Source organism: Pectinophora gossypiella, chromosome 16 (assembly GCF_024362695.1).
Source record: "Pectinophora gossypiella chromosome 16, ilPecGoss1.1, whole genome shotgun sequence".
NCBI classification, from domain to species: Eukaryota; Metazoa; Arthropoda; class Insecta; order Lepidoptera; family Gelechiidae; genus Pectinophora; species Pectinophora gossypiella.
In genome coordinates, this window is record NC_065419.1 from 12,936,513 (window position 1) to 12,962,527 (window position 26,015).

Here is a 26,015-nt window from a genome sequence, read left to right on the forward strand (position 1 = left end):
GTATTAGCTTTTAGCGCTTGTCGACCGTTTTTAAATTATTACTTTTTTCCTACCGAGAAGCAGCTTGTTCCAAATACGGGCTGAATAAATCCATTGAGACAATATTATCATGGGTTTAGGCTGGACCTTTGAGGGTATTAAGATTGTTATTTTTGTCCCTATTGCTAACTAGATGGACCTCCATAGACTAGTGGCTTTAATTTTTGCCCCTTTATTGTTTAACTTCGAAATTCAACCGCTTATGGTAGGTATATTTATAACGTAATTTCAGATTACATTAGCCGTAGTGATTTACGTGACGTAGCCTTTTAAAATGGGAAGTAGGTGGGCAGAATGTATGAATTATAGTCACGAAACACTTATATTGGAAACCGTTTTAGACATTATAACATTTCCCTAAAAAGTATTTTGTTGAAATCATCATCTCTTAGCGTTATGCCGTTTTTCACGGGGTCCGCTTATCTAACCTGAAGATATGACAGGTCCGGTTTTTAACAGAAGCGACTGCCTGTCTGCCCTTTCGACCCGCGAAGGGAAACCCAGCCCGATATAACTTAGGTCACATATTTCCGAAAAGCATTTCTCGGGAATGTAGGTTTCCTCATGCTGTATTTTGTTCATATACATTAGTTTTTATTTGAATCTAATCATGTGGGGGCTGTGAGACCAATGACCGACCTTGTCAACCTTTTGGCAGGGTTACTATTGAGCCGCTGTAGGCCCCTGACATGGCTTACGTAACGACTACATGCTTACTGAAGTAACGGGGCCTCTGGTTAACGTCCTCCAAAGCACGGATATTCTTACTTTCGGACAATCGGGTGATCATGCAATGTCCTAACCCAAGTAGAAGTCACTTAGTAATTTTTGTGATTGTGTTCCCACCGGGAATCGAACCTAACGCTCAACCGCTGGAACAAAGAGCCCGTTACTTCTGTCTTTGAAATTGAAAATTATGATGACGTCATAAAATTTGCTAGCGTCGTTCTGAAAAGGAAAATCTGTTTGCAAACTCGAAATTGTCAGGCGTATTAAGGTTTAATTCATTAGCTGATCAAAAGCCTCCCTAAGTGTCTCATTCGCGCCTTCATCAGAACGTATTTAGTTTTGTATTACACTGGTACCGATTCCAGTACACACCATCTAATTTTATTTTAAGTTATACCTGTCATTTACTTATTCGCCTTTTTACTAAGGAAAGGGACTGGTAATCGACAGGCATAAAATTTATGGAACACACGTCAATTTTAGGCAGAAATTTAAATAACACCTCCCAAAATTTACATCGGTCAATAACCCGATAGAATTAAGTTGACAGCACACGTCAAACGGGTTCTATCTAAGCGAGATGTCTATTTAATTCGCCCGGGTTATTCATTCATTTTAAAATTAACACTTGTTAATCATCCGTCCCTTTCCTTTTAGGTTGATAAGAAAATGAAAGGTAGAACTTAAAGGCTGTTAGTAACACCGTAATGTAAACTTTGAGAGATGATTCAGACCATGATTCTAAGTTGATATCAAGTGGAATTTCCATCGCAGAAGTATGAAAATGAAAATTAATAAAAAAGAAAAACGCTTAAATTATCATGAATTATAATTTAAGCTGGCAAATTTCATTTGACAGTATGCGGTACGGTGTCCCTTAACAATCTGTATAGTAATTTTGAAGATTAGCAAACTTATGACCGAAAATCCATTTCATATTTTCATTCAGGATTGTGGCTATAAAAAACTGAACTTGGACACATAAACAGTCATCCAATCTGGCACATACCCTTGTCAAATGGAAGGTAATTGGCGCAAAAATATTTGGCAGAATAAGGCCAGAATGGAGACGCGTTTTAGTGGAGAATGAAGACTGAGGTTTCATAGCACCTTGGAGACTTCACGTGCTATGATTTAAGGTGCCTTTGGTGCCCTATATCTAAACCTTTTACATTTAAATTCAACTTTCCTCTCTTTATTTCAGAGCTGCGCTTTTGTCGGTGGAGTAATCGCCATTACTCCATAGATAGGGCGTGTAGAAAAGTGGTTGCCCCAATCGCCTTACGTTCCGCAGTACACCGACCAATTTCTCAATCGGTGATGTCCTAGCTAGAGCCCTACCAGAATCCATTACCTTGGCCTCCAACCAGTACTGACACCGCTGCTGCCCGGCATCAGGGGTGCGCTTTTGAAGTAGCGGCGCCTACTCGCTACGTCACAAAATCGTCATAGAACCTAAGTAGCATTTTATATGTTAGCCCGTCCCAGTGAGCTACCCACTACGTTCTGCTAAACCTTTCGTTTCAGTGTTTAAATTCAACATTTATGTCATTTTAGAATACCTGATAGTCCTGTCGGAGAACGCGTGACTCTTATCGTAGTAGTGTCACGGGTTCAAATCCCGGCTCGGGCTATAGTACTTAATTCGACGTCATGAGTTTGAATTCATGTTTGGATCACAGATAACAACAATTATATGCTACCAGAAATTATCTAGTAAATGGTAGTAGAAGTACCCGACTGTTATCCATGGGCGGAACCTGGGCGTCAGGTTGGGTCATGGGTAGCTTTATTTAATTCTCTACGGAGATAGGTTGTCTGCAACCTGGTGAGCCCCCAATGCTTTTATCCGGGAGAAGCTATCAGAGAGTTTATACAGAAATGTAGCACAGACTATCATAAAATCACGCTTATTTCCCGTAGGGGTAGGCAGAGAGGATATTCCACTTATTATGATCCTGACACATCACTTTCGCTTAACATTGACTCTTAAGACTCTTTTTATTTAAAACCGGGTGAAAGCCCTCCGTGCTCCTCATTTCGTAAGACAAATATACCTTCTTAAGTAACACCTACTTCAATATGAAGAAGAAGAAAAACTTGATTAACTTGGCTTATAGCTCGTATTAATTGGTTTCAGAATCGGTGAGTGTCAATTTGAAGTTAGATCCAATTTGTGCCCAGTCATACTTCAGGAACAGCTGTGGAAAAAACAATTATTCAAAGTTTAATCAATGAACGTTCCACATTAATGTTTCCAAAGTATTACCTAGTTTATCTAGATCATTTTTGAAGCTGATTAATATTATTTCTGCCTACATGCCCACTTACCTGCCACTTGCCTAGCTGCTTGCTACTTGGTCTAACAGAATGCTCTGTGAGGTGTGCGTCATCATCATCATTAATTTAAGAGCCATGCTCTTGTCGGTATAGCATCCTCGATGCTACTTTTTAGGGAAAAGTAGAGCAGTGGTTTCCCTCTTGCCTTCTGCCCGCAGTACTCTCTTTGACGCGAGTGGGATGGCCGCCAGAGTAGACTTTCAAAGCCGTATTATGACTCCTGTCCTCCGCCTCTGAATAGTATTGACAGTTACTGCTGCCCTCTGTCAGTTTCCAGGTTAGTCCCTATGACTCGCCTCATCCGTCCTGCATTGCCGTACCCATGGCTCCCATCTCCACCGTTGAGGTCTTCACTCGTATCCACGAGCAAGGGTTCTACGTTATACCCGTAGGTCTGCGTCCCTATCCGAACTCAGCCATCATCTTACTCCGGCCTACTGAAGTAAGAGGCGCCCACCTCAGCGGCTAGGACGCGCCGAAAAGGGATAACCTCAGTGGGGGGCAGAGAAGATGACTCTGTCACTCCTGGGGCCGGGTTAATGGTCATGTATGACACCAAAACCAAAAGAGGTGTGAGTACTTAGTTCATAATCGTGATTTTATGTTACTTGCCCATACATAGACTTCCACCAAGCAGTAGTAAGAAGTATAAAGCGGCTTGGTGGAATATGCTCCCCCTCCAATTGATCGTGATGGGAGGTCTGTACCCAATAATGGGACGGATATACGCTGTTAATGTTATTTATTGCGGTACATTTACCTTGCGGGTTGAATAGAGGACGAAAAAACGATCATAATGTCGATAATCCTACATGCGACGTATAAATATAGAAAAGCGTTTAATGATAATTCACCATTAAGCCTTCCCTTTCATTCGACCAGTTATATATCAACCGGGAAGTTATTGCTCAGTATCGGGGCGATTTAATGAAATGTCTTTTATTACAGAGGCATAAGTGCACAATCAGAGGACCGCTTGCGGCCATTTTGGAATTGGGTCGTGTACTAGGTTCGATAGAAATTATAAAATTATGATTACTAACTAAAGACAAATCTAAAATTAACGAAAACCATTTTCCTTAAACCAATGATTGTCGATTTTTTTCGAATTCATGTTTGGATCATAAATGATTATCACGTATTTAGCGGTGAAGGAAAACATCGTGAGGAAACCCACATTCCCGAGAAATGCATTTCGGAGGTATGTGACCTAACCTGTATTGGGGTGGTTTTCCCTTCGTGGGTTGGAAGATCAGACAGGCAGTCGCTTCTGTCCAAAACCGGACCTCAAATCTTCAGGTTAGCTAGATGATGATGATGAATAGGGTATATTAGTTATGTTAGAGTTCACCATCGAAGCTCAAGTACCTAATGCAGTAGCAGATGACATTATTATTTTTTATTATTCTGTAACTGGTTAAAGAAAAGATCTTACTCCAGTCAGTGCAATCAAAAAACGTCCTTATAATAAAAGTCTATTTTTAGTTAAAATAAAATTTACTTGCAAATTCGTCCTTAAAATCTTGTTTTAAATTATAATTTCTCACGCCGCGACGACTGAAAGCGTGCAGTAAATAAATTCCGCAGTTTAAACATTATGTTTTGGCAAAGCTATCTGCTTCTGTTACTGTTCCAAAATTTCAGTGTTTCAGTGCAGTTGCTTAATTAAAAGCTTTATAAGAAATTATGTGTTTTAGTCCTCTGGGAGCCGTGGTAGAATAGTTGGAAGAAAGCTTGACTCTCACTGTGAGGGGGAAATCCCAGTACGGGCCTAACTTTTTTAATTTGTTTTCGAATTCACTATTGGATCATAAATGATATCCGAACAAATTCTTGAATGAATCGTGAATATTCCTGAGAAATTCATTTTCAGAGGTATGTGACCTAACCTGTATTGGGCTGATTTTCCCTTCGCGGGTTGGAAGGTCAGACAGGCAGCCGCTTCTGTAAAAAATAAAAAACTGGACCTGTCAAATCTTCTTAGGTAAGCGGATCCTGTGAAAACCGGGATAATGCTAGGAAGATGATGATGTTTGGATCATAAATGATTATCACGTTCTCTGCGGTGAAGAAAGACATCGTGAAGAAATTCTCTTACCCAAAAAAATAGACGGAGGACTAAGGTCGCATGTTAAGACATGCGAAGGGCTGTTCACCTTTCACCGTATAGGTCATAATTTCATGTACCTTTATGTTGTCTGGAAGAAATTTGTGCCTGAGCAATAAGGTTGCCTGATGAGTCTTTCTGTAGTACTTTTGTTTCTACGTATATATTGTGTGTCATCTAGCAAAAAATATATTAGAAGACGTTATCACTCCATAGCAACAATGCAATTAAGGCGTCTCTATGCTTACCATTAGGCATAGTCGAACCAAGTACTTGGCCATTATAAAAAAATATAAAACACCAAAAAATGTAGACGAATTTTACGTTAGTATAAGATTTTCAAAAGTGGCCTCAATTTCGGATGCCAATTTCACGTAACGGTGTGCTCGGGGCGTCCAAATTATGTCGTGTCGGGTATTAGGGGACGTATTAATGTGTGTTAGCCGCGTAATAAGGTAGACTACGTTTTTATTAAATTCTTTAATACTTCCAGTTCGTTCATTTCAATGTCACCCTACCTGGACACTCCATTGAAAAATTTCTTACCGTGGGCCGTCTTACCGCGTAACTGCGAGCGAGACCTTACTCCTTAGTGGCTTACGGCCCTTTAGACTAGAATAAGACCCAGAGGGGGTGAGGTAAATCTAGCTCGGCGCCCGATACGAATAGGTGCGGGGCGAAGAGTTACCGTACTATACATAGTATTTGTTAATCTATGGTATCGGTATTAAAAGTAACACTGAGTTTTGTCATTTCGTTTATAAATTAGTAATAAACCAGCAGAAAGTGGGATACATACTATCTACAGACAACAAAAATGTTCAGTTTCCATTTTTAAAAGTTCTAGATTAACACAAGCTTAATTTCGTAGTTTGCATTCCATAGTTTTTTCTATACAGCTGTTATTTTCAAATTATCAAAAGTAAACACGTCTTTCACAACACTATTTCCTATAGCGTTGTACTAAAATTCCAATTACCCACACTGTATCATTGCGTAAAACCGTCGCCTAACTGCGTCGGGCGCGCGGCGCGTGGTTTTAATGGAGCTCTTTATAAACTCTAACTAACTTTGGTTTATTTTCTCCATAAACTGCTGTTATTTATCCAGTCCTTTATATGCTTAATACAGCTAAATATGTCACAGAGAGACATGAGTCACGTTCGTAATCATAGATATTTGGCTAGAGCCAATTTGTGTTCTTTTTAATCTGTTCCATATAAGCTCTTCTTAGTCTTCCCCTTCCTTTCTTTTTAAAGGTTTTGTTAAAGAATATTTATTACGTCAGAATGCGATTTTTCAACATAGCGCTTACGTGGTTTTCACTATCAGACGACGTTATACAAAATGCAACTTTTAATTCCCAGACACATTTTGATTTAATACCTACATATCTCCAAATGGAATGCTACTTACGTTCTATGACCATCTTGTGACGTAGCGAGTAGGCGCCGCTATTTCAAAAGCGCACCCCTGATGCCATGCAGCAGCGGTATCAGTACTGGTTGGAGGCCGAGGAAATGGATTCTGGTAGGGCTCTAGCTAGAACATCACAGATTGAGAAATTGGTCGGTGTGCTGCGGAACGGAAGGCGATTGGGGCAACCACCGGTCTACACGCACGAGTAATGGCGATTACTCCGCCGACAAGAGCGCAGCTCTTAAATAAAGAGAGAGAGAGAGAGAGATCTCTACGTACACAGCCGCTCCTCGGAATTACTCCGATCCATTATATTCGTATTCCCTAGTAACATTGCTGTCATAAAGTCATATGTAAGAACATTATAAGTACACATAGGTTACATTCAGGCACTGTTAAGGACCCTACACATGTCTCATCTTAATCGCACTGAGATAACCTTGGCAGAATATAGGACGTGTGTTTACTCTTTTAGATTAATGTTGTTCCGCAATGGCGTGTCTTGTTTTTGTTTCCAGATTCTGTTCTGGCCAAATAGTGAATGTCTTTCCTGGAAATGTTTCTTTTTACAACACTCGTACACCGCAACACCGCGTACTTAACCTGAGATTTGACGAGTCCGGTTTTTTTACAGAAGCGATTGTCTAACCTACCAACCCGCGAAGGGAAAACCAACCCAATACAGGTTAGGACATACCTGAAAATGCATTTCTCGAAAATGTGGGTTTCTCACTCAACTCACGATGTTTTCCTTCACCGCTGAGCACATGATAATCATTCATGATCCAACTATGAATTTGAAAAAAATTCGACAATAATTGGTTTAGGCCTGTGCTGGGTTCGAACCTGCGACCTCAAAATGAGAGGCAAGCGTTCTACGAACAGGGCTACCACGGCTCCTTTTAAAGAAATATTCCTGGTTCATACATGACAGAAGTATTTATTACTTTTTACTGAATATCGTAAGACTCTGCAGTATAATTAGATCTGATTAATTTCGTTGCCATGACTACATTTTTCTGGTCACTGGTTTTACAGGTTCTTCTGATCCTTAATAGCTTTCTTTTTTCATTACTTTATGAATATTGGTATATATACTTCTCATTAAAAAAACACTTTCGAATTTTCGTTCAACAAAACTCTAGTTTAATTCGATTTTAGAATTCAAAACATTAACATTAAGAATAGGATCGTTTCCATGTAGTCAAATCTGTTACTTTTTATTTTACTAAACGTCAAAACACGAAATTATTAAGGAATTTGTATCAAAAAGCAACCTGCGACGTCATAGAAAAACGAGACAGAATGTCGCACTTATTATTATTTTTTTCTTTATTAAAATTCATATATAAGTTGAATAGAATAAGAACACGTTTTTGTCACCTTTAGTTCTGTATTTACTTAGTAATCAGAATTTCATAATTTATCTTTCACCTAGGAAACTACCCAATACAAAACTTTGCCCACTGAAATCTGTCAGTTATTTTTATTTCCAATATTTATCTGATAATCATCAAATGCAACTAGCGAGGTGTTTCGATTTTTTGATGAGAATATATACCTATTCTGTCAGAATATTTTATTTATATTTCGTATCTCTTCAGAAAGTCATAACTAACTCGTAATAAACGGTTCAAGCTGTACAACTCCAATGGCATCGATTCCTGCAGACAACTCCTAATTTTGTTTAAGTTATACCCGTCATTTTCTTATCCGCCGAAAAGGAAAGGGACGGATGATTGACAACTGCTAATTTTAAAATGAATGAATAACCATTTCGCTTCTCGCTCATATGCAATCTGTTTGACGTGGGTTGTCAACTTAATTCTGCAGTATACCGAAAATATCGTGTACTCAACCCGAACACGGGCAGAATTGACTAAAATGACAGAAGCCATACTTCAAAAAATTTATTGCTTGATTGACCAATATAAAATTTTGGAAGGGTTTTTAAATTTCTGCCTATAATTTACGTGTTTTCCATAAATTTTATGCCTGTCGATTACCCGTCCCTTTCCTTTTCGGCGGATAAGAAAATGACAGGTATAACTTAAAATGAACTTAGATGTCTTCACTACTTAAACCTTACTTAAACTAATAGGACGAACAATTATACCTAATAAAACTTGATTACAAACAAACATATGTTGTAAAGGCCGTATGGGGTCCCAGGCTACTGCCGCGTGACAACAAAACTGCGGAAGCATTTAGACTACGTAGTTTATGAGTCAATGTTGTCGTAAAACTGTTGAATTAGTTCCCCGCTCCAATTGTATATGGCAGCAATATCACGACGGACCCAAAAGCTTGAGTTCTATTTGCCTTGCCCTTAATTTCGAAGGCACTTCGGTTTTAAAAGCTTAAATTAATTTACTACTATTGTAATTTACTGGTGTAAAATGTCTAAAATTAGAAATAATTCTTCAGGATTCACGTATACAGCACGCTCCGAAAGGGTACGCAGCGGTGTATAAGGGTGCTACCAGACCAATCGATCGATCATCGATCGACAGCATCGATCGATGGTAGAATAGAATAGTCGACGTCGATCGATAGTTTCTACCAGACCAATCGATCGACCATCGATCGACGGCATCGATCGATGGTAGAATGGAATAGTCGACGTCGATCGATAGTTTCTACCAGACCGACGGATCGATTATTGTCATCGCCCGGCAATCGATCGATTGCTTAATCGAACAGTATCTGTCGATCAATTAAAGTTACCAGGCCAGTCGATCAACTTCGATCGACGTTGATCGATGCCGTCGATCGATGATCGATCGATTGGTCTGGTAGCACCCTAACACACTCACGCTCGCCAGGGGGCGAGTCTATTGCCATTAACCTGGCTCAAATGAAACGTGAATTCAAACTTTTAAAGAAAAATATATAGCGTACAATGTAATAAAAATGATACCGAAAAAAATCCCTCAGGTTATTAAAACTCAATCCATGATGAAAGATTACCCACAAAAGAGATATCAATCGTGCAAACTCTGTTCCTAAGCAACAATAACTTCCACCAGCTTGGTTTATCAATAAGGCCTCACAAATCTCTGAAATTAATTCTTTCCGACCTCTTCAGTGATTACAATGTCCTTCGTTCTTCCCGTTCCCTCATATTACAGAGTTTTCTGAGTACCCTCATTTTCCCGGGTACATGTTAAATAAAAGATAATGTTTGTTTTGTGTGCCCTGTGTTATTGTGGTGGTTCCGTAGATATTAAAGCCCTCTATTGTTACGTTATCTGTACTCTGATTACGATTATACCGTTTATCCTGTGTTTATTAATGTTTATTTTAATTATATTTTTTTGTTTCAATGAATTACCTGCCTAAAACGTTCAGAGCCCATTTTATGTAGGTGCCCGAAATGGAACAATATTGAATGACCACGCACATTAGTTATGATCTCAAATCAATAACATATTCGTGAGTTCAGCGTTTAGATAACCATACCGACGCTCGAAGTTCATCGGAAACTTCGTAAATATTAATCGTGACGGCCCCATGTTGGGCGCCAATAAAGAAATTTGCAATGCATGGTTTTTGGCGCGCGCGTTTTCCCGCGTTGAAGGCTCGTCAAAGGCGGGTAATGAAATAAGTTTACTGTATAGCAACGCGTAATTTCTCGCCCGTTTTCGTTCGTTTTTATTATACCAAGTTGTTACATGGGCTTTGCAAAAGATACGACGCGGATGAATTTACTTTTTTGTTGTTAGGTGATGTTTGTTGTTAAGCCTATAAGGTTCTGTATCCTGGGAATACCTTGAGTTGAGTATATTCGAGGTAGTTTTGCATTATATCAATTTAGTTTTGCACACAATCTTTAATGAAACATTAATTTGCTTATCTGCTTATCGTAAATATGTACTACCTTCGAAACTATAGTCCAAGAAACCAAATTAACAAACGAATTCTGAACTATCTTGCAAAGTCTCTTCAAGTAAATACACAACGGTACTTGGAATTTACTTCTGTTACTAAATTGTACGATGCCATCCAAACCTAATTCTGGAGTCTTATTGGTACTTTCCCTGAAACTTCCCTCCATCTTGTTATTCTAAATACAAACACGAATACCCACAGACTCATCGCTTTCTTATATAAATATTGACGTCAAACATTTGTATGCGAAAAGTTTTTGCGAGCATTTTCTTTGCATATTTCTACTTTTGCGGTCTGCGAATATTATTTGAACCAATATGATGGCTTTTTAGTTTTGCAATGGATTCGTTTATTCAATTTTCCCTTTTATTTATCATCTGCTCTGCATTCTGATGTTTTAGCAAGTACTTATATTTACATCAAATACGTGGCTTCCAGAATTTGTGCCCGGTTAATGGCATTAGGCTCGCCCTATTGCATGGGACATAAATATAGCTAACGAGAATGTATACTATATACCTCTGCCTACCCCTTCCGGGATTCAGGCGTGATACTATGTTGTTGTGTTATGTTAAATATTATCATCATCAGCCCATTAACGTCCCCACTACTGGGACACGGGCCTTCCCTATGGATGGATAGGGAGATCGAGCCTTAAACCATCACGCGGGCCCAGTGCGGATTGGTGGTTATTAATGACTGCTAATGCAGCCAGGACCAACGGCTTAACGTGCCTTCCGAAGCACGGAGGAGCTCGAGATGAAAACTTTTTTTTTGTGGTCACCCATCCTATGACCGGCCTTTGCGAAAGTTGTTTAACTTCAACAATCGCAGACCGAGCGCGTTTACCGCTGCGCCACCGAGCTCCTCTATTAAATATTATAATGGAGGTTAAATCCGCAGTTGTTAAAATTTCGATAAGCTTTCCTCTCGTCCTTTCAACACGACGCTGTTAACATTCATTTTCATACGCAAAATCCTCTTCAGAATTTGCATAACGATTCACGCTTCGTCGACTATTCTGAACGCACCTTTCGTATTATACTCATTTTATACACATGTTATTTCCCGGACGCATCCTCGAGGTGTCGTTGTCAAGTTGAATCGCGTGCGTTTCCAACTAGAGACGTTACGGAGCTCCGTAACCGAAACTATCGGATATCCGAAATAAAAAAAACTATCTAAACTCAATATTAGAGTTTCGGATAGTTTCGGATAGGGGCGTAGTCTAAATAAAACACGTTATGACAGGTTTTTGTTTCTGCCGACCGACACCGCGCTATCTGCGTTGTTTGTTTTTCTATTGATTTGTCACTAGTCCGTGATCTAGTGGTTAGAGCTTAACGCTCAGGGAGGCCTGGGTTCAATTCCCGATGGGGACATTGTCGACATCACTTAGTGAGACTCTTCTTTGTTTGATAAGGACTTATCAGACTTAAATCACCTAATTATCTGAAAAACTAAGATGATTGCGTGCTTCGGAGGAACATCTCCACCAACCCGCGGTGGAGCAGCGTGGTGGAGTATGCTCCATACCCCCTCCGGTCATTTGAGGGGAGGCCTGTGCCCAACAGTGGGACGTACATAGGCTGTTTTATCCCTAACCGAAACTATCCGAAAGTAACGGATGATCCGAAATTATATTTAAAATTAAAAAGTTGATGGTAGGGCTGACAAAGAAAGACCTAGAAGATCTTACATTAAACCAAATTGGAGATGTTCTTAGAAAATGTTTAGGTAGTATGATTTACTCTGAACCGGCGTGCGTGGATGAAGCGATTGATGAATGTGGAGGAAGCAAGAGAAGTGTGTCAGGATCGAAGCAAATGGAATTCCATAGTCTCTGCTTACCCCGGTGGGAAATAGGCGTGAGTTTATGTATGTGTATTTCAAATTATTCCTTTATCTATAAATGTACCCGATATCGGAACTTCACATCCATACATCCCTATTTCCAACCCACTGGCAGAGGTTCCCCTCCACAGACCGTCATAATTTATACTGACGTTTTACTTCTAACCTCGTTAATAGTCATTCAAACGCGTCAGTCTGATAGTTACAGGTTACGTTACTCAAAATAAATTGCTTCTCAAATGACTTCCCCGATTTTCATGATTGAATCTTCAACTTTTATTCATATAAAATCCCTCGGGATTTTTTCGAGAATTTCACTTTTATACATCGTAATTCAGGAATTAATTAAAATTTCATATAAACGTGGAAAATGTACGAAACATCCACTTGATGTTTTGGAGAGATACTCAGCCGTACGACGCGTGGCTAAACAATTCTAAAATGCGATACCTACGGTACAAAGAAAATGCTTTGTTAAGTCGATTTAATAATTTCTGAGAAGTGCTTTCAACGCTATCCGTTACATTGTTGCTTTAACAATTTATAAATAATTAATGCTGAAAGTTGCTTCAGCCATTGCGGGCGGCAGTCGCTTAGCCGATCAGAAGATTAATCTAACACGAATTGTCAACGCGCGGTATTCAATTGTATTTAGCTTCTTAATTTGAAGTCTTAACAACGTAATCTTTGCCTTTAAAATCTTACAAACTTAATGATTGCGCGTATTTGAGGCATGTTTTTACTCAAAGGTATCTATGTCTTTTGATTTATCATCTGTAATGAAATAAATTAGACTTTTCAACTCAAATAAGTTTGAATTTCTCATAATGTTGTGTTCTCAACTTCGCTGCGTATTAAAGCCCCGGCACAAAAACAGTTACAATTTAATCTACAACTGAACCGTCATAAGTGGAATTTGCTACTCAGCAGAGCTTACTAACATCTCTTGTTTGTCGTCATGTATCAGCCCAGTTTCCATCTCATTTACCATCCCTCCGAGGCGGATCAACCCGAATTCACCCGAATCTAACCGAATGAACTCGATATTATTCGAATACACCCGAATTCTCCCGAATTAGTTCATCACAGCGATCCTATCGGGGCAATGAGATATGAAATGAAATTCACTGGCTGCAATATAAACAGAATTATTTGATTTACTATGTTGTTTGATGTCAGGAAACACCGTTATCGCGTTTAATGCTTGCGCTGATTAAAAAGTTTCGACATTTCGGAATTCGTATTATTTCATGATCCATGTCTAAAATTTTTAAATACAGTTTCATGTTACTCAAAAATTCGTCAGTATTCTGAAAGCCAAATTGTATATCCGTCCAACGTTTGTTTTCTGTCGCTGTCGGCTGGGCGCTCACACTAACCCAAATGTCACGTTTAAAAAAACATTTTCGGTATCACGTGAGTCGCGGTATGCGGTCACGAAGCTTTGTCTGCGCTCGGCGGCGACGTCAAAGGGGATTAGGTTCGTTTACACAATTGTCACCCTCCCTCCGTCCACTCGGATTACGCGGCCTGCCCCTCTAAACCCTCTCACTCGTGTCGACTCCACTTCCGCAGGATCAAAGTCTTCGAAGTCTTCCCAGTGTTTATGGCCAGTGATTTTTGATTGTGATATAAGACTGAGTTAAAAATGGCGTGGGGATACTGGTCGGCGTCGTCGGTGCTGCCGGACCGCGGCCGGAGCCCACGGCGGGCGGGCACCGCGGCCGTGCACGTGCACGCGAACCCGCCGACGGCGCGCGAGGTCATGGAGACGCACGACGAGAGCATTATCCACACGGCGTCGACGTCACGCGACAGCCGAGACCACTCGGCGTCGCCGCACTCGTCCTCGAACGGGGGCCACTCGCACCACCAGCATGACGTGCGCCACCAGGTGCCGGCGAGCGCGCTGTTCGGGGAGAGTTACGGCGAGTTGTCGAGGCGGCCTTCGTTGGATCTGGGGTCGGTGCGGAGCGCGCTGGCGTCGTGTTCGGGGGGCGGGACGCTGAGCGCGGGCTCGACGCTGACGCGGGGCGGCACGCTGGCCGACTACCTGCCGCCGGCGCCGTGCCCGCACCACCACCGCGTTTACGTCGACCACCACAAGCACTACGAGCAGCCCATACAACCAGTACACGTGGGCGTCGGCCACCACTCACACTCGCACGGCTCCAGCAGGCACCACACCGACGACGAGGATGACCTAGAACCGGCGTACGCTACAGGTATGTGTCGCTCTCATGTTACAAAAGAAAGAAATAAAGAAAGATAGAACATTTTAGGAAAACAAATTTAGGATAAAATAGGACTTTTAGTAACGGCCTTCGTGGTCCAGTGGTTGAGCGTTGGGCTCACAATCCGGAGGTCCCGGGTTCGAATCCCGGTGGGGACATATTACAGAAATCACTTTGTATACCCTAGTTTGGTTAGGACATTACAGGCTGATTACCTGATTGTCCAAAAAGTAAGATATCCGTGCTTTGGAAGGCACGTTGAGCCGTTGGTCCCGGTTACTACTTACTGATGTAAACAAGTAGTCGATACCATGAGCCATGTCAGGGGCCTTTGGCAGCTCAATAATAACCCTGACACCAGGGTTGATGAGGATGGTAATTCACCTCACAACCCACACGATAGAAGAAGAAGAAGTACAATTAACTTTCTGTCTTTCAACAGCTGGATTTTCAGAGACGCCACAAATAAATCAGCACCCGTTTAATAGGTTTTAATATGGTGGTTCCAGCGAACATCTTTTGTTCGTCCCTTCATTCGATGACAGGTATACCTTAAAATAATGACGTGTTTGCTAGAATACAAATACAAATATTTATTGGTAACATAAGCTTCATGTCAATGGTAAGTACATTAATTAGGTCTATACATTATTATGAGGAGCTCCGTGGCGCAGCGGTAAACGCGCTCGGTCTGCGATTGTCGAAGTTAAGCAACTTTCGCAAAGGCCGGTCATAGGATGGGTGACCACAAAAAAAAGTTCATCTCGAGCTCCTCCGTGCTTCGGAAGGCACGTTAAGCCGTTGGTCCCGGCTGCATTAGCAGTCGTTAATAATCACCAATCCGCACTGGGCCCGCGTGGTGGTTTAAGGCCCGATCTCCCTATCCATCCATAGGGAAGGCCCGTGCCCCAGCAGTGGGGACGTTAATGGGCTGGTGATGATGATGATACATTATTATAGCAAAGAGATTCATTAAATTCAAAGAATAATATGTTCTTCAACAACCACTCTTTTATGAGCTTTTTTAAAAGATTGGGTGAACGCTGTATCCAGTATCAGCGCCATTGCTTGAATAAATATGTATATTATAATTAAGCGAGTTACATTCGGAACACAGCTATAGATAAAACATCGAAATATCTATATTCAGAGCTTACACAAAATAAGCGATCAATAGGCAACAGACATAAACGGCATACCCTTGATTGAACTGTTAAATTCACAGCTGACTGAATCAGACCCATTGTAATATTTGATATTCCGAAGCCCACATGCCATAAATCACATGACTAGTAGTAATCTGGCCGTGACCAACCCTTATTTATAGAACATAGTAACCACGTAATGGCTCAGCCATAAAGGAAAATTATTGCAACAGTTTTCTCGTAAATTTTTTTGGAGTCATTCCATGAGAAATGATTCAGGGGTTTTCCTGAATTTGTCATACTGTAGAGAAGTATGAGTGTACAAATAAATAGATTTCTTTTTTGTTTGGACTTTCGTGTCTTTAATGAAAAAGTCTCAATATTATAAGAAATTGTTTCTGTTTTTCCATCTTACTTTAAATATATATTTTTTTAAAAACAAGAGGCAAACTATGTCACAATTTGTTTAGATAATTCATTGCCAAAATTTTGAATTAAATCGACAATGATGGTAATTCCTGTATACCATCCAATTTTATTTTAAGTTATACCTGTCATTTTCTTATCCGCTGAATAAGAAAGGGTCAGGTAATCGACTAGCATAAAGTTTATGGAACACTCGTCAATTTTAGGCAGAAATTAAAAAGACGCTCCAAAATTTACATCAGCCAATAACCCGACAAAATTAAGTTGTCAGCACACGTCAAAGGGAGGGGTTGTATAACTTGTATATCAGCGAGATAGCTATTTGATTCGCTCGGTTTATTCATTCATTGACGCATTGGTTTTAAAATTAACAGTTGTCAATCATCGGTCCCTTACCTTTTTGGCGGATAGGAAAATGACGGGTATAACTTAAAATTAAATTAGGAGGTGTCTGCAGGAATTGGGGCCAATAACAGCGAACGGGATGACTTAATAATTTCTGTCAAAAATAAGTTGTAACTTTTGCCTCTCTTCATGTTGTCATATTGTGTCAACCTAATTATCATGGATAAACATGTTGAAGGTCAATTAAACATTTTTGGATCTCCATCATTTCGCAAGGTGTTACGGCTGAAGAGAAGAAATAATAAGAAACTGCAACAGCAACACATTCTTTAAATCAATGTAGCTATACATTACAAGTTATTTAATAACTAGAGCAACACATTTAATACCAGACATTTTTATCTTTTTGGTAAGTAATCATTAAAATATTATAGTAAGATTTTTCTACTTAAAGTAACCTTCACATCGTGTTATCCTGTGTAGAATTAATTATTAAATAACTAAATAAACAGTGCAGTCAAACTTCAGTTCAACTAATATTTTTCTCACAATAATTTGTCAACCCGGAAATCGAACCTAATAACTTTAGCAACGCAACGCCTGCTGTCATCTGTCGACCGAGCTAATAATCTTATTCTCGCTTGCCTTAGCTTTAAACTTTACATTTGAATCAAACCTCCATCTGTTCTGTTTCTTAAACATTTGACAAATTATGCGAATAATTGTTTGCAAAGGTAGAACGCTTGCCTCTCACTTCTGGGTCGCAGGTTCGAATAAAGCACAGGCCTAAACGAATGATCGTCGAATTTGTTTTTGAATTCAAGTTTGGATCATAAATGATTATCACGTGCTCAGCGGAAACCTAACCATTATTGGGCTGGTTTTCCCTTCGCGGGTTGGAAGGTCAGACAGTCGCTTCTGTAAAAAACCGAAACTGTCAAATCTTCAGGTTACCTAAGTGAACCCTGTGAAAAACGGGATAATGCTAGGGAGATGATGATGATGAATCTGTTATTAATACTAGGTTAAGCTTTCTGTTACTAACATAATATAGACTAGTTTCCAAAATAATTATTTTGAATTTGATACGAATAAAATTGTTTGCGATAATTTCCCGAATATTTTTCTGCGTAAAGCTATAAAACCACTGTAGTAATTTTACAGAGACAACGACACCAAAGTTAAAGGGTAATTTATTGTATTACTATGTACAGTCATGAGCAATATAATGTACCCACTTTAGGACTCTGTCGCACTAACATATTTGACATTTAGTGAGACTTACAGTTCAATTTGTCAAAAAAGTTAATGTGACATGGTACCAAAGTGTTTATATATTAATGCTCGTGACCGTACTTCTGTCTTATATCTCTTATTTTCACCCACTATGGTCCTGTGGTACATCGGTTTGCTTTTCAATCGGGGAGCGCCGGTTCGAACCCCGGTACCGGACTTGCGCCAATAAGTTATTTGCAGTTTTCCACTAACACAGTTGGCTCGACCGTTATAGACGGCGATACGACTCACCACCTGTTTAGTATTCATTCACAGGATTCATACTAAATTCATTCTTTTCTTCATTCTCTCTCTGTTCGCCCAACCTCCGCAGCGTCAATACGTGTATTGTGCTTTGTGACTATTTTCTATCCTATAAATTAATAACAAGTGATTATAAAAGTGACATTACAAGAAGAAGAAAAAGAAGAAGAAGTGAAGTTACATTATAGAAGGAAAAATTTAAGGGAAGAGAGGAAGGGGTAGACCTAGGATAACATTTATGAAACAAATAAAAGAGAAGGTGCAGGTCGTGTCGTATCGGGAGGTGAAGGTTTTGGCGGGAAGAAGAGAGGAATGGCGGTTACTCCACTGACAAGAGCGCAGCTCTTAAATAGAGAGAGAGAGAGAGAGAGAGATAAAAGTGACTTATTGTTTATAACGCCCCGCTGCATTAGAACATTCTTTTATTAACCAAAATAGTGATCATTTTTGTGGTCATCACGTTGGTCTGACAGAAAGCTCGGTGAGCTAAGTTCATCTTGCTATGGGCGTACCTCTGAATTGGGATATAGTCCTGATCTTGTTATGTTATCTCTTATTTTGTAAGCTCTACAAAATGGCTCTTTGATGACTTGTGGCTTTATCTACCCCAGTAGGAATTACAGGCTCGGCTTCGTGTATAGATGTATACGTATATATGAAATTAGGAAAGTTTCTTATTTCTGTAATGTACGACCTACTTTCTGACATCCATCGCGTTCGCGTCTAATGTTCCGTAGCGTAGTTATGGAGAATCTTTTCTCTTCTTGCCAGATCTTAATCTGGGAGACGTTATTCGAGTATTTTTGTTCATTTTCAGTTGGAAGTTTCAGTTTTAACATAAGCTCAGGGCCCTAATACCGACCTATCGATCCACTAGGGTCGATTAATTCTTTCAAATATTTTACTTCTCGCGTAATATTGGGCACCCTCAGGCCTTAAACGTTGTACCGGGTGAGAGCCTTCAGCGCTTCCCATTTGTCCGGCCAAGTAGTTAATGCCATCTGCGGCAAATCTACAATAAGTCACGTCAAAAAAGAAGATAAGCTCATTGGAGGCACACCCACACCCATTGCAAAATGAACTAAGTATCCACGCCTCATAAAGCTTCCTGATAGACCAACGTCGAAAATGGTCAAGCCAATAGTCTAGTTTCTACTTAGTCAAATCAGTTACTATTTACTAAACGTCAAAACGCGAAATTACTATGGAATTTGTATCAAAAAGCAACCTATGACGTCATAGAAAACGTGCCAAAATGTCGCACTTATTAATACATTTTTCTTTACTAAAATTCATAAATAAGTTAAATAGAAAAAAGAAAACGTTTTTTTGTTACCTTTAGATCTGTCTTTGTTGAGTAATCAGATATTCATTATTTATCTTTGACCTAGGAAACTACCTAATTGTGTTAGTGGGAAACTGTCATCATCACTATCATCACCAGCCCATTAACGTCCCCACTGCTGGGGCACGGGCCTTCCCTATGGATGGATAGGGAGATCGGGCCTTAAACCACCACGCGGATTGGTGGTTATTAACGACTGATAATGCAGCCGGGACCAACGGCTTAACGTGCCTTCCGAAGCACGGAGGAGCTCGAGATGAAAACTTTTCTTTTTGTGGTCACCCATCCTAAACTGTACGTAAGATAAATTAACACATTGGTGCACGTCCGGTTAATTTTATTATTTATTTGTGGTTTTGACGGAAAATATTTAGTTTGAAGAGTCTCAGTTATTCCGAATACTTTAATTATAGTTGATTCTGAAAAGTACGGTATTTTGTGTTTTAGTTGTAACGAAAAAGTTCGAAGTTTGTTAAGACATAATATTATTTTCTTGGAATTAGTATTCAATGCTCACAGACTGAAATAACAATGCCTTCAAATAATGTCTTCTAAAAATATAATAGTTCATATATGCTTCGATCACACTTATCTTGCTTCCTCCACATCGTTCTAGACCAAATCCTCCAGATCAAATTGAAGGTGTACTTAGAAAAGATTTAGTACGATCTACTCTGATCTCTCTGTCGTGCGTGTATGAAACAATTGATAAACCAACAATCTTCGCTTTATATACCGCTTTTGTAATCCTATTATCCTTCATCCGCAAAGTTAACAGCTATTAAAAAGGTTCTTTCCTCTGCCTACTCTATAAAGCCCCTGGTGTGGACATAAACAAGCGACTAGGCATTTGTGCTAATTCCTGTAAACACCATCTAATTTTATTTTAAGTTATACCTGTCATTTTCTAATCCGCCGAAAAGGAAAGGGACGGGTAATCGACAAGCATAAAATTTATGAAACACATGTCATGCACAAATCTAAAATAACCCTATAAAAAAATTGCATTGGCTAATAACCAGACAGAACAGAAAAGTTGACGGCACACGTGAAACGGTTTGCATACCAGCGAGATGCCTTTTTGTTTCGCCCGGGTTATTCATTCATTTACTCATTCTTCCTAAAATTAAGAGCTGTCAATCATCTGTCCCTTTCCTTTTCAACGGATAAGAAAATGACAGGTATAACTTAAAGTAAAATTAGGAGGTATCTGCAGGAATCGGGGCCATTGTTCCACTAGAATGCGGTGCACATGACCTCAATAGGGTAAACTTGAAACCACGCAGCGATCGATTTGTTTCTAAACGTTACTATTGTACCTATGTATGTATGTATGGATGTGTTGTGGAAATAAACATTCAATAACTTTAGCTTCACCTCCACTACACACAAACACATACACTTTTTAAGCACACGTTCTATAATTATAACGAATTGGTTATTAATTTATTTTTTTTAGTTCTGTGCAATAAAGTATATTTGATTTGATAAATTTATTTAAACAGAGTTCACCATTTGTCAGGCCAAATATTGAACGGACAAAACTACAACATGTCACAAATGAGGCTCCGTGTGACCGGTTATAACTACCGCCGACCTACGAACGTTATTTCAAACTTAATAATAACTTTTCTAATATTAATAGCTTTGCTTTTATTATTTATTGTAATTAACATGAGCAGTAATAGCTCGCTGTGAAGATTAATATGTGTGATGTTTTGTACAGGCGAAGCAAGGACGAAATAAATACAGGAAAAAGAAATGTGAGGCGAGCTTTGTATTAAATATTCATTCAGAAAAATAGGGCACTTAACCTGTTTTTTACTTCCGCTGTGTCTTACTACCATGCAATTTTCGGGACGCTATACTTTCTAATGATTATCATATATCAGGCAAATAGGCGTGAGTTTTGTATTTAGTAGGATAGTAATATTTTACACACATACATAAACTCACGCCTATTTGCCACCGGGGTAAGCAGAGACTATCGAATTCCATTTGCTTCGATCCTGACACACTTCTCTTGCTTCTTCCGCATTCAGGGTAGATCGTACTTAAAACTTTTCTAAGGACATCTCCAATTTGGTGAATTTACGTTCTTCCTCTGCTAGCCCTACCATCAATTTTCACTTTATATATTTTAAAGTTTAGTAATGCTAATAATTGGAGATGTCCTTAGAAAAAGTTCAATGGGTATGTATTCTGTTTGCTTAGTTGTCTGAAAAAAGTGTTTATATATCCACTAATACATGTAAATGTAATAAAAAAACAGGTTTAGATGATTTAAGTGAGAAAGGTATCATTTAACTTGAAAAAGATGTACACATTTTTTTGTGTAATATACGTCAATACAAAAACCAAAAAAAGCTTCACCTTTTAACGATATTTACTATGTAATAAAATCATTATTAGTCTAATCCTCAAATTCGTATCCTAAAACCTTAAAAACGGTGAACTAATTGGAGGAAATTACCAAAGATACGATCAGAAAATGTTCGGACACTTCAAATACTCCAATATTTAAACAGATATCCATCTTCCACCCCAAAAACCCTCAAGATACCATCGAACGCAACAAGTAAAGACCATTCCATCAGTGTAAAGAATACTCCGTTTTAAAAACATTGTAATAAGTCTCAATATCCCAAACACAGTTTCAAGATCTATATTCTGTTTTTGAATTTGAATCTCTATTCTCCGGAATAAGCTGAAATCGACTTTTTCAAAATTGTTGCCAGGGTTCGAAATGCAGTGGTGCTAAATCTCGGACATTTCATTCCAACAGAACCGGTAATTACTGAAGTCGTTATTTTCATTACAAATGGCTTCGATTTCCATCAAGTTTTTTTCTTTTTTTTTTCAATCGGAACTGGCTTTTCTCGGAGCCCTTTGTACACTGGAGTAATTGAAGTATGCCCGTCACGTTCTTGTGCTGATAGCTTGTAATTAAATTTTCAATGTTATTGACTGGGCCGAGGGTTGCGCGCCACTGGATCGCTTTAAAACGTGCGCGGGGAAGAGTTGAATAAACTGTGAAGGGTATTTTTCTTTATTAAAAATGAGAACGATACTTCTAACGTCAGGGATGATGATAAAAACATTAAAAGGACATTTGTGTTGTGTTCCAATAAAAAAGAGCTCATATACAGGGTGTAAGAGACATCGTAACGACAACTTTGAGGGATAATTCAGGCCATGATTCTGAGTTGACATCAAGTAAAATTTTCCGCCGCAAAAGTATGAAACGGAAAATAATTAAAAAAACACCAAAATCTTCATGAATTTTCTGACAGGAAAATTTATATATATACTGTGTTACGGCGTACATAACTTACATAATATACATACACATAAACTCACGCCTATTTCCCACCAGGGTAAGCAGAGACTACAGAATTCCATTTTCTTCGATCCTGACACACTTCTCTTGCTTCCTCCACATTCATCAATCGCTTCATACACGCACGCCGGTTCAGAGTAGATCGTATTGAACCTTTTCTAAGGACATCTCCAATTACATAATATAATTTTCTTAATTTCTAACAAAAAAAGAACAAAAAGAAAACATTTAGAAAATAATCATTATATGGACCACCCATACAACAGCCATGTCCCTGACACCAGGATATGCCAATAAATACGATAATTTATCTATACAAATCGCTCTTCTATACGTAGTATTTTGTTTATTCTATGCTCATACTAAAAGGGGTTGCCAATGAGAGACTTTCTAGGCTACGTTCCCCGAAGACAAAATAGATGGCGCTGTTCAGAATTTCCTACCTTTAACCTTCTAATTCAAATTCAAAAATATCTTTATTCAGTAGGTAATATTCAGTAAATAATATAGTTACACTTTGAATCGTCAATTTTTACATAACGAACGTCACATCCGCCTAAAACTACTGCAGCTTCTCACAACCTGTATAGCCGGGGAAAAGAAGCTGCAAGAAAAACCTCGGCACAGGGCCCTAGACGTTCTTTAAAAAAATAAAAATAAACATAGAATTTTGATATACAATTGAGTAATTTAGCTGCCTAATATCAGCTGCTATAATTTCATGGATAACATACATATAAATCTTTTATCTATGCTTTTGGGTATAAATGACTTACGATGACCAAATTGGAGTTGGAGATGTCCTTAGAAAAGGTCAATACGATCTACTCTGAACCGGCGTGCGTGTATGAAGCGATTGACGAATGTGGAGGAAGCAAGAGAAGTGTGTCAGCATCGAAGCAAATGGAATTCTGTAGTCTCTGCTTACCCCGGTGGGAAATCTTCTTCTTCTTCTTCTTATCGTGTGGGTTGTGAGGTAGAATACCAACCTCATCAACCCTGGTGTCAGGGTTATAATTGAAAATTGGTGGGAAATAGGCGTGAGTTTATGTATGTATGTTGGGTATAAATGATGCCTTTTTTATTACAACCAGGCACAATTACATCATCCACCCGTTATTACAGTAATCAAACGACAATTATTTTTATATATGCTTCTGCCATTACATTGTACATACATACATACATAAACTCACGCCCGTAATCCCTAATGGGGTGGGCAGAGCCACAATTAATCAAAGACAACATGCAGCCACTGTTGATACGAAGTCCAAAGATGGATATGATGAACCTTATGGTGATAAGGGATCATCCTATCCCCATAACATTAGTCCATCATGTTAGAGCCATTACATTGTAATTTGGAATAGGTAATTGTGTACTTACCCGAGTAATGAGAAAATAGGTAATTATCACTTTAAAGCTGTACAACGCCATCTATATTGTTTTTGGTGAACGTAGCATGGAAAGTCCCTTATTCTCTTGTAATGACTTATGATACTCAGAACATTCATTATTTTTGTAAATTAATTTTATTGATATATTGATAACAGCCTCCGTGGTCAAGTGGTTAGATCTGGAGGCTCACGATCTGGAGGTCCGGGTTCGATTCCCGATGGGTACGTTGTCGAAATCACTTTGCGAGACTGTCCATTGTTTGGCAAGGACTTTTCAGGCTTGAATCAGCTGATTGTCCGAAAAAGTAAGATGATTCCGGCTTTGGAGGACACGTTAAGCCGTTGGTCCCGGCTATTAGCCGTAAAAACACATCCACCAACCCGCATTGGAGCAGCGTGGTGGAGTATGCTCCAGACCCTCTCCGGTTGATTGAGGGGAGGCCTGTGCTCAGCTGTGGGACGTATATAGGCTGTTTATGTGAATGCATGTTTATACATATTATCATTCAACATCTTATAACGACCAACCTAAGACAACAGTAAACTTTCCAATACCCTCGAACTAGAACGTAAAGTAACACTCGAATCTCGCGAGCACTTACCTGCAAGCGACTTTGCATATATGCAAATATACGGCCATCTTGCTAAAATATCTCACCCAACACTGCGTAGAACGGAACGCAAGATTATCGGAGAAATATTGAACCCGCGTCAGGTGCGGAGCTGAAGTTTGAGGAAATGTTTGGTTACATAAGTCCTCACTTAAGAGATTCTCGAGGGATCCAAAAGGCTTTTTGGTAGAAAAACTCTTTACGAAAGAGTTGAAGGTAAGTAGTATTACTATCTAAGGGTACTTCAAAAAGCGACACATTGCAGCGATAGAATGCAAATAAAAATAAGGGAAAGTTTCAGCTTAATGACGATGCAAAGATCGAAAGAATTTCGCATGGACAGAAGGACGCTCGTCCCGGCTTTAGGAGAGCTACGAAATTTTTTCGATCTAAATTTTCTGAATGGGAAAGTTTAAATTTGGTTGTTTGGACCATAAAATTTATGGATTGCGTGTATTTTAATATATGTCGAGTTGCATTTATTTGCACCAAAATATTTAATGAAAATCTTCATTTCACTTTGATGTAAGTTAAGATGAACTATGTTACACGGTGTTATAACAGCATGAATCCTTCACAATCTGTACTTATACTCACTGAACACAAAAAATATCTCCGTATTAATTTATAATAGCTACAGTTACAGTACAGGTACAGGTACAGAATTAGACAGAAAGAGAATTTTTTGAACATGAGTGCTAATAACTCAAAAGTGGTACAACTCAAGTTGTATTACTTCTCACTGACGGTACAGAAATGATTATCACGTGCTCAGCGATGAAGGAAAACATCGTGACGAAACCCACCCGAAAAATACGTTTCGTTATAACTTTTGATATCTATCGTATGTATGTATTTGTATCTGATTAAGCTAATAGATGTGCGTCGCTTAAATCTTTGTTGGCTTACAATAAACAACATCCAATCACAAAAGACATACGTTGCCAAAACTCGCAAAAGTCTTATCTCCAGCAGGTGTGCTGTATAAATCTGTGTGCCGGTATGCCAACCACGTCGCGTCAGGTGGAAACGACATCGTAAACCTGAAACGTGGCATTCTTGCTAATTGTAATCCTTTAATTGGGAAAAACCGTAAGCATTCAAACTGCGCTTCGGGGGTAATAGGAATCTTAGATTGGGAAGGCAACAAGGTGTTACGAAATAAGCTATTCAGGGGATCTTGTAGTCTTTACAAATAAAATAAAAGAATAAACTTCAAATAAAGAAAGCGAATGTCCTGTCTTATAAAGAAGT

The 26,015-nt window shown here is 39.1% G+C and overlaps 1 protein-coding gene across 5 annotated transcripts in view; it reads left to right on the plus strand.

Moving 5' to 3' along the window:
• Nucleotides 1-26,015, plus strand: part of LOC126373787 (atypical protein kinase C) — a 322,244-nt gene that overhangs the window by 151,011 nt on the left and 145,218 nt on the right. The window contains exon 2 of one of the 5 annotated variants that reach the window (XM_050020081.1): nucleotides 13,955-14,604. The exons of the other annotated variants lie outside the window; for them this stretch is intronic. Coding sequence (XP_049876038.1) covers nucleotides 14,028-14,604 — 577 coding nt within the window. The 5' untranslated portion in view covers nucleotides 13,955-14,027. The remainder of the gene's footprint in view (nucleotides 1-13,954; nucleotides 14,605-26,015) is intronic. 5 annotated transcript variants of the gene reach the window in all.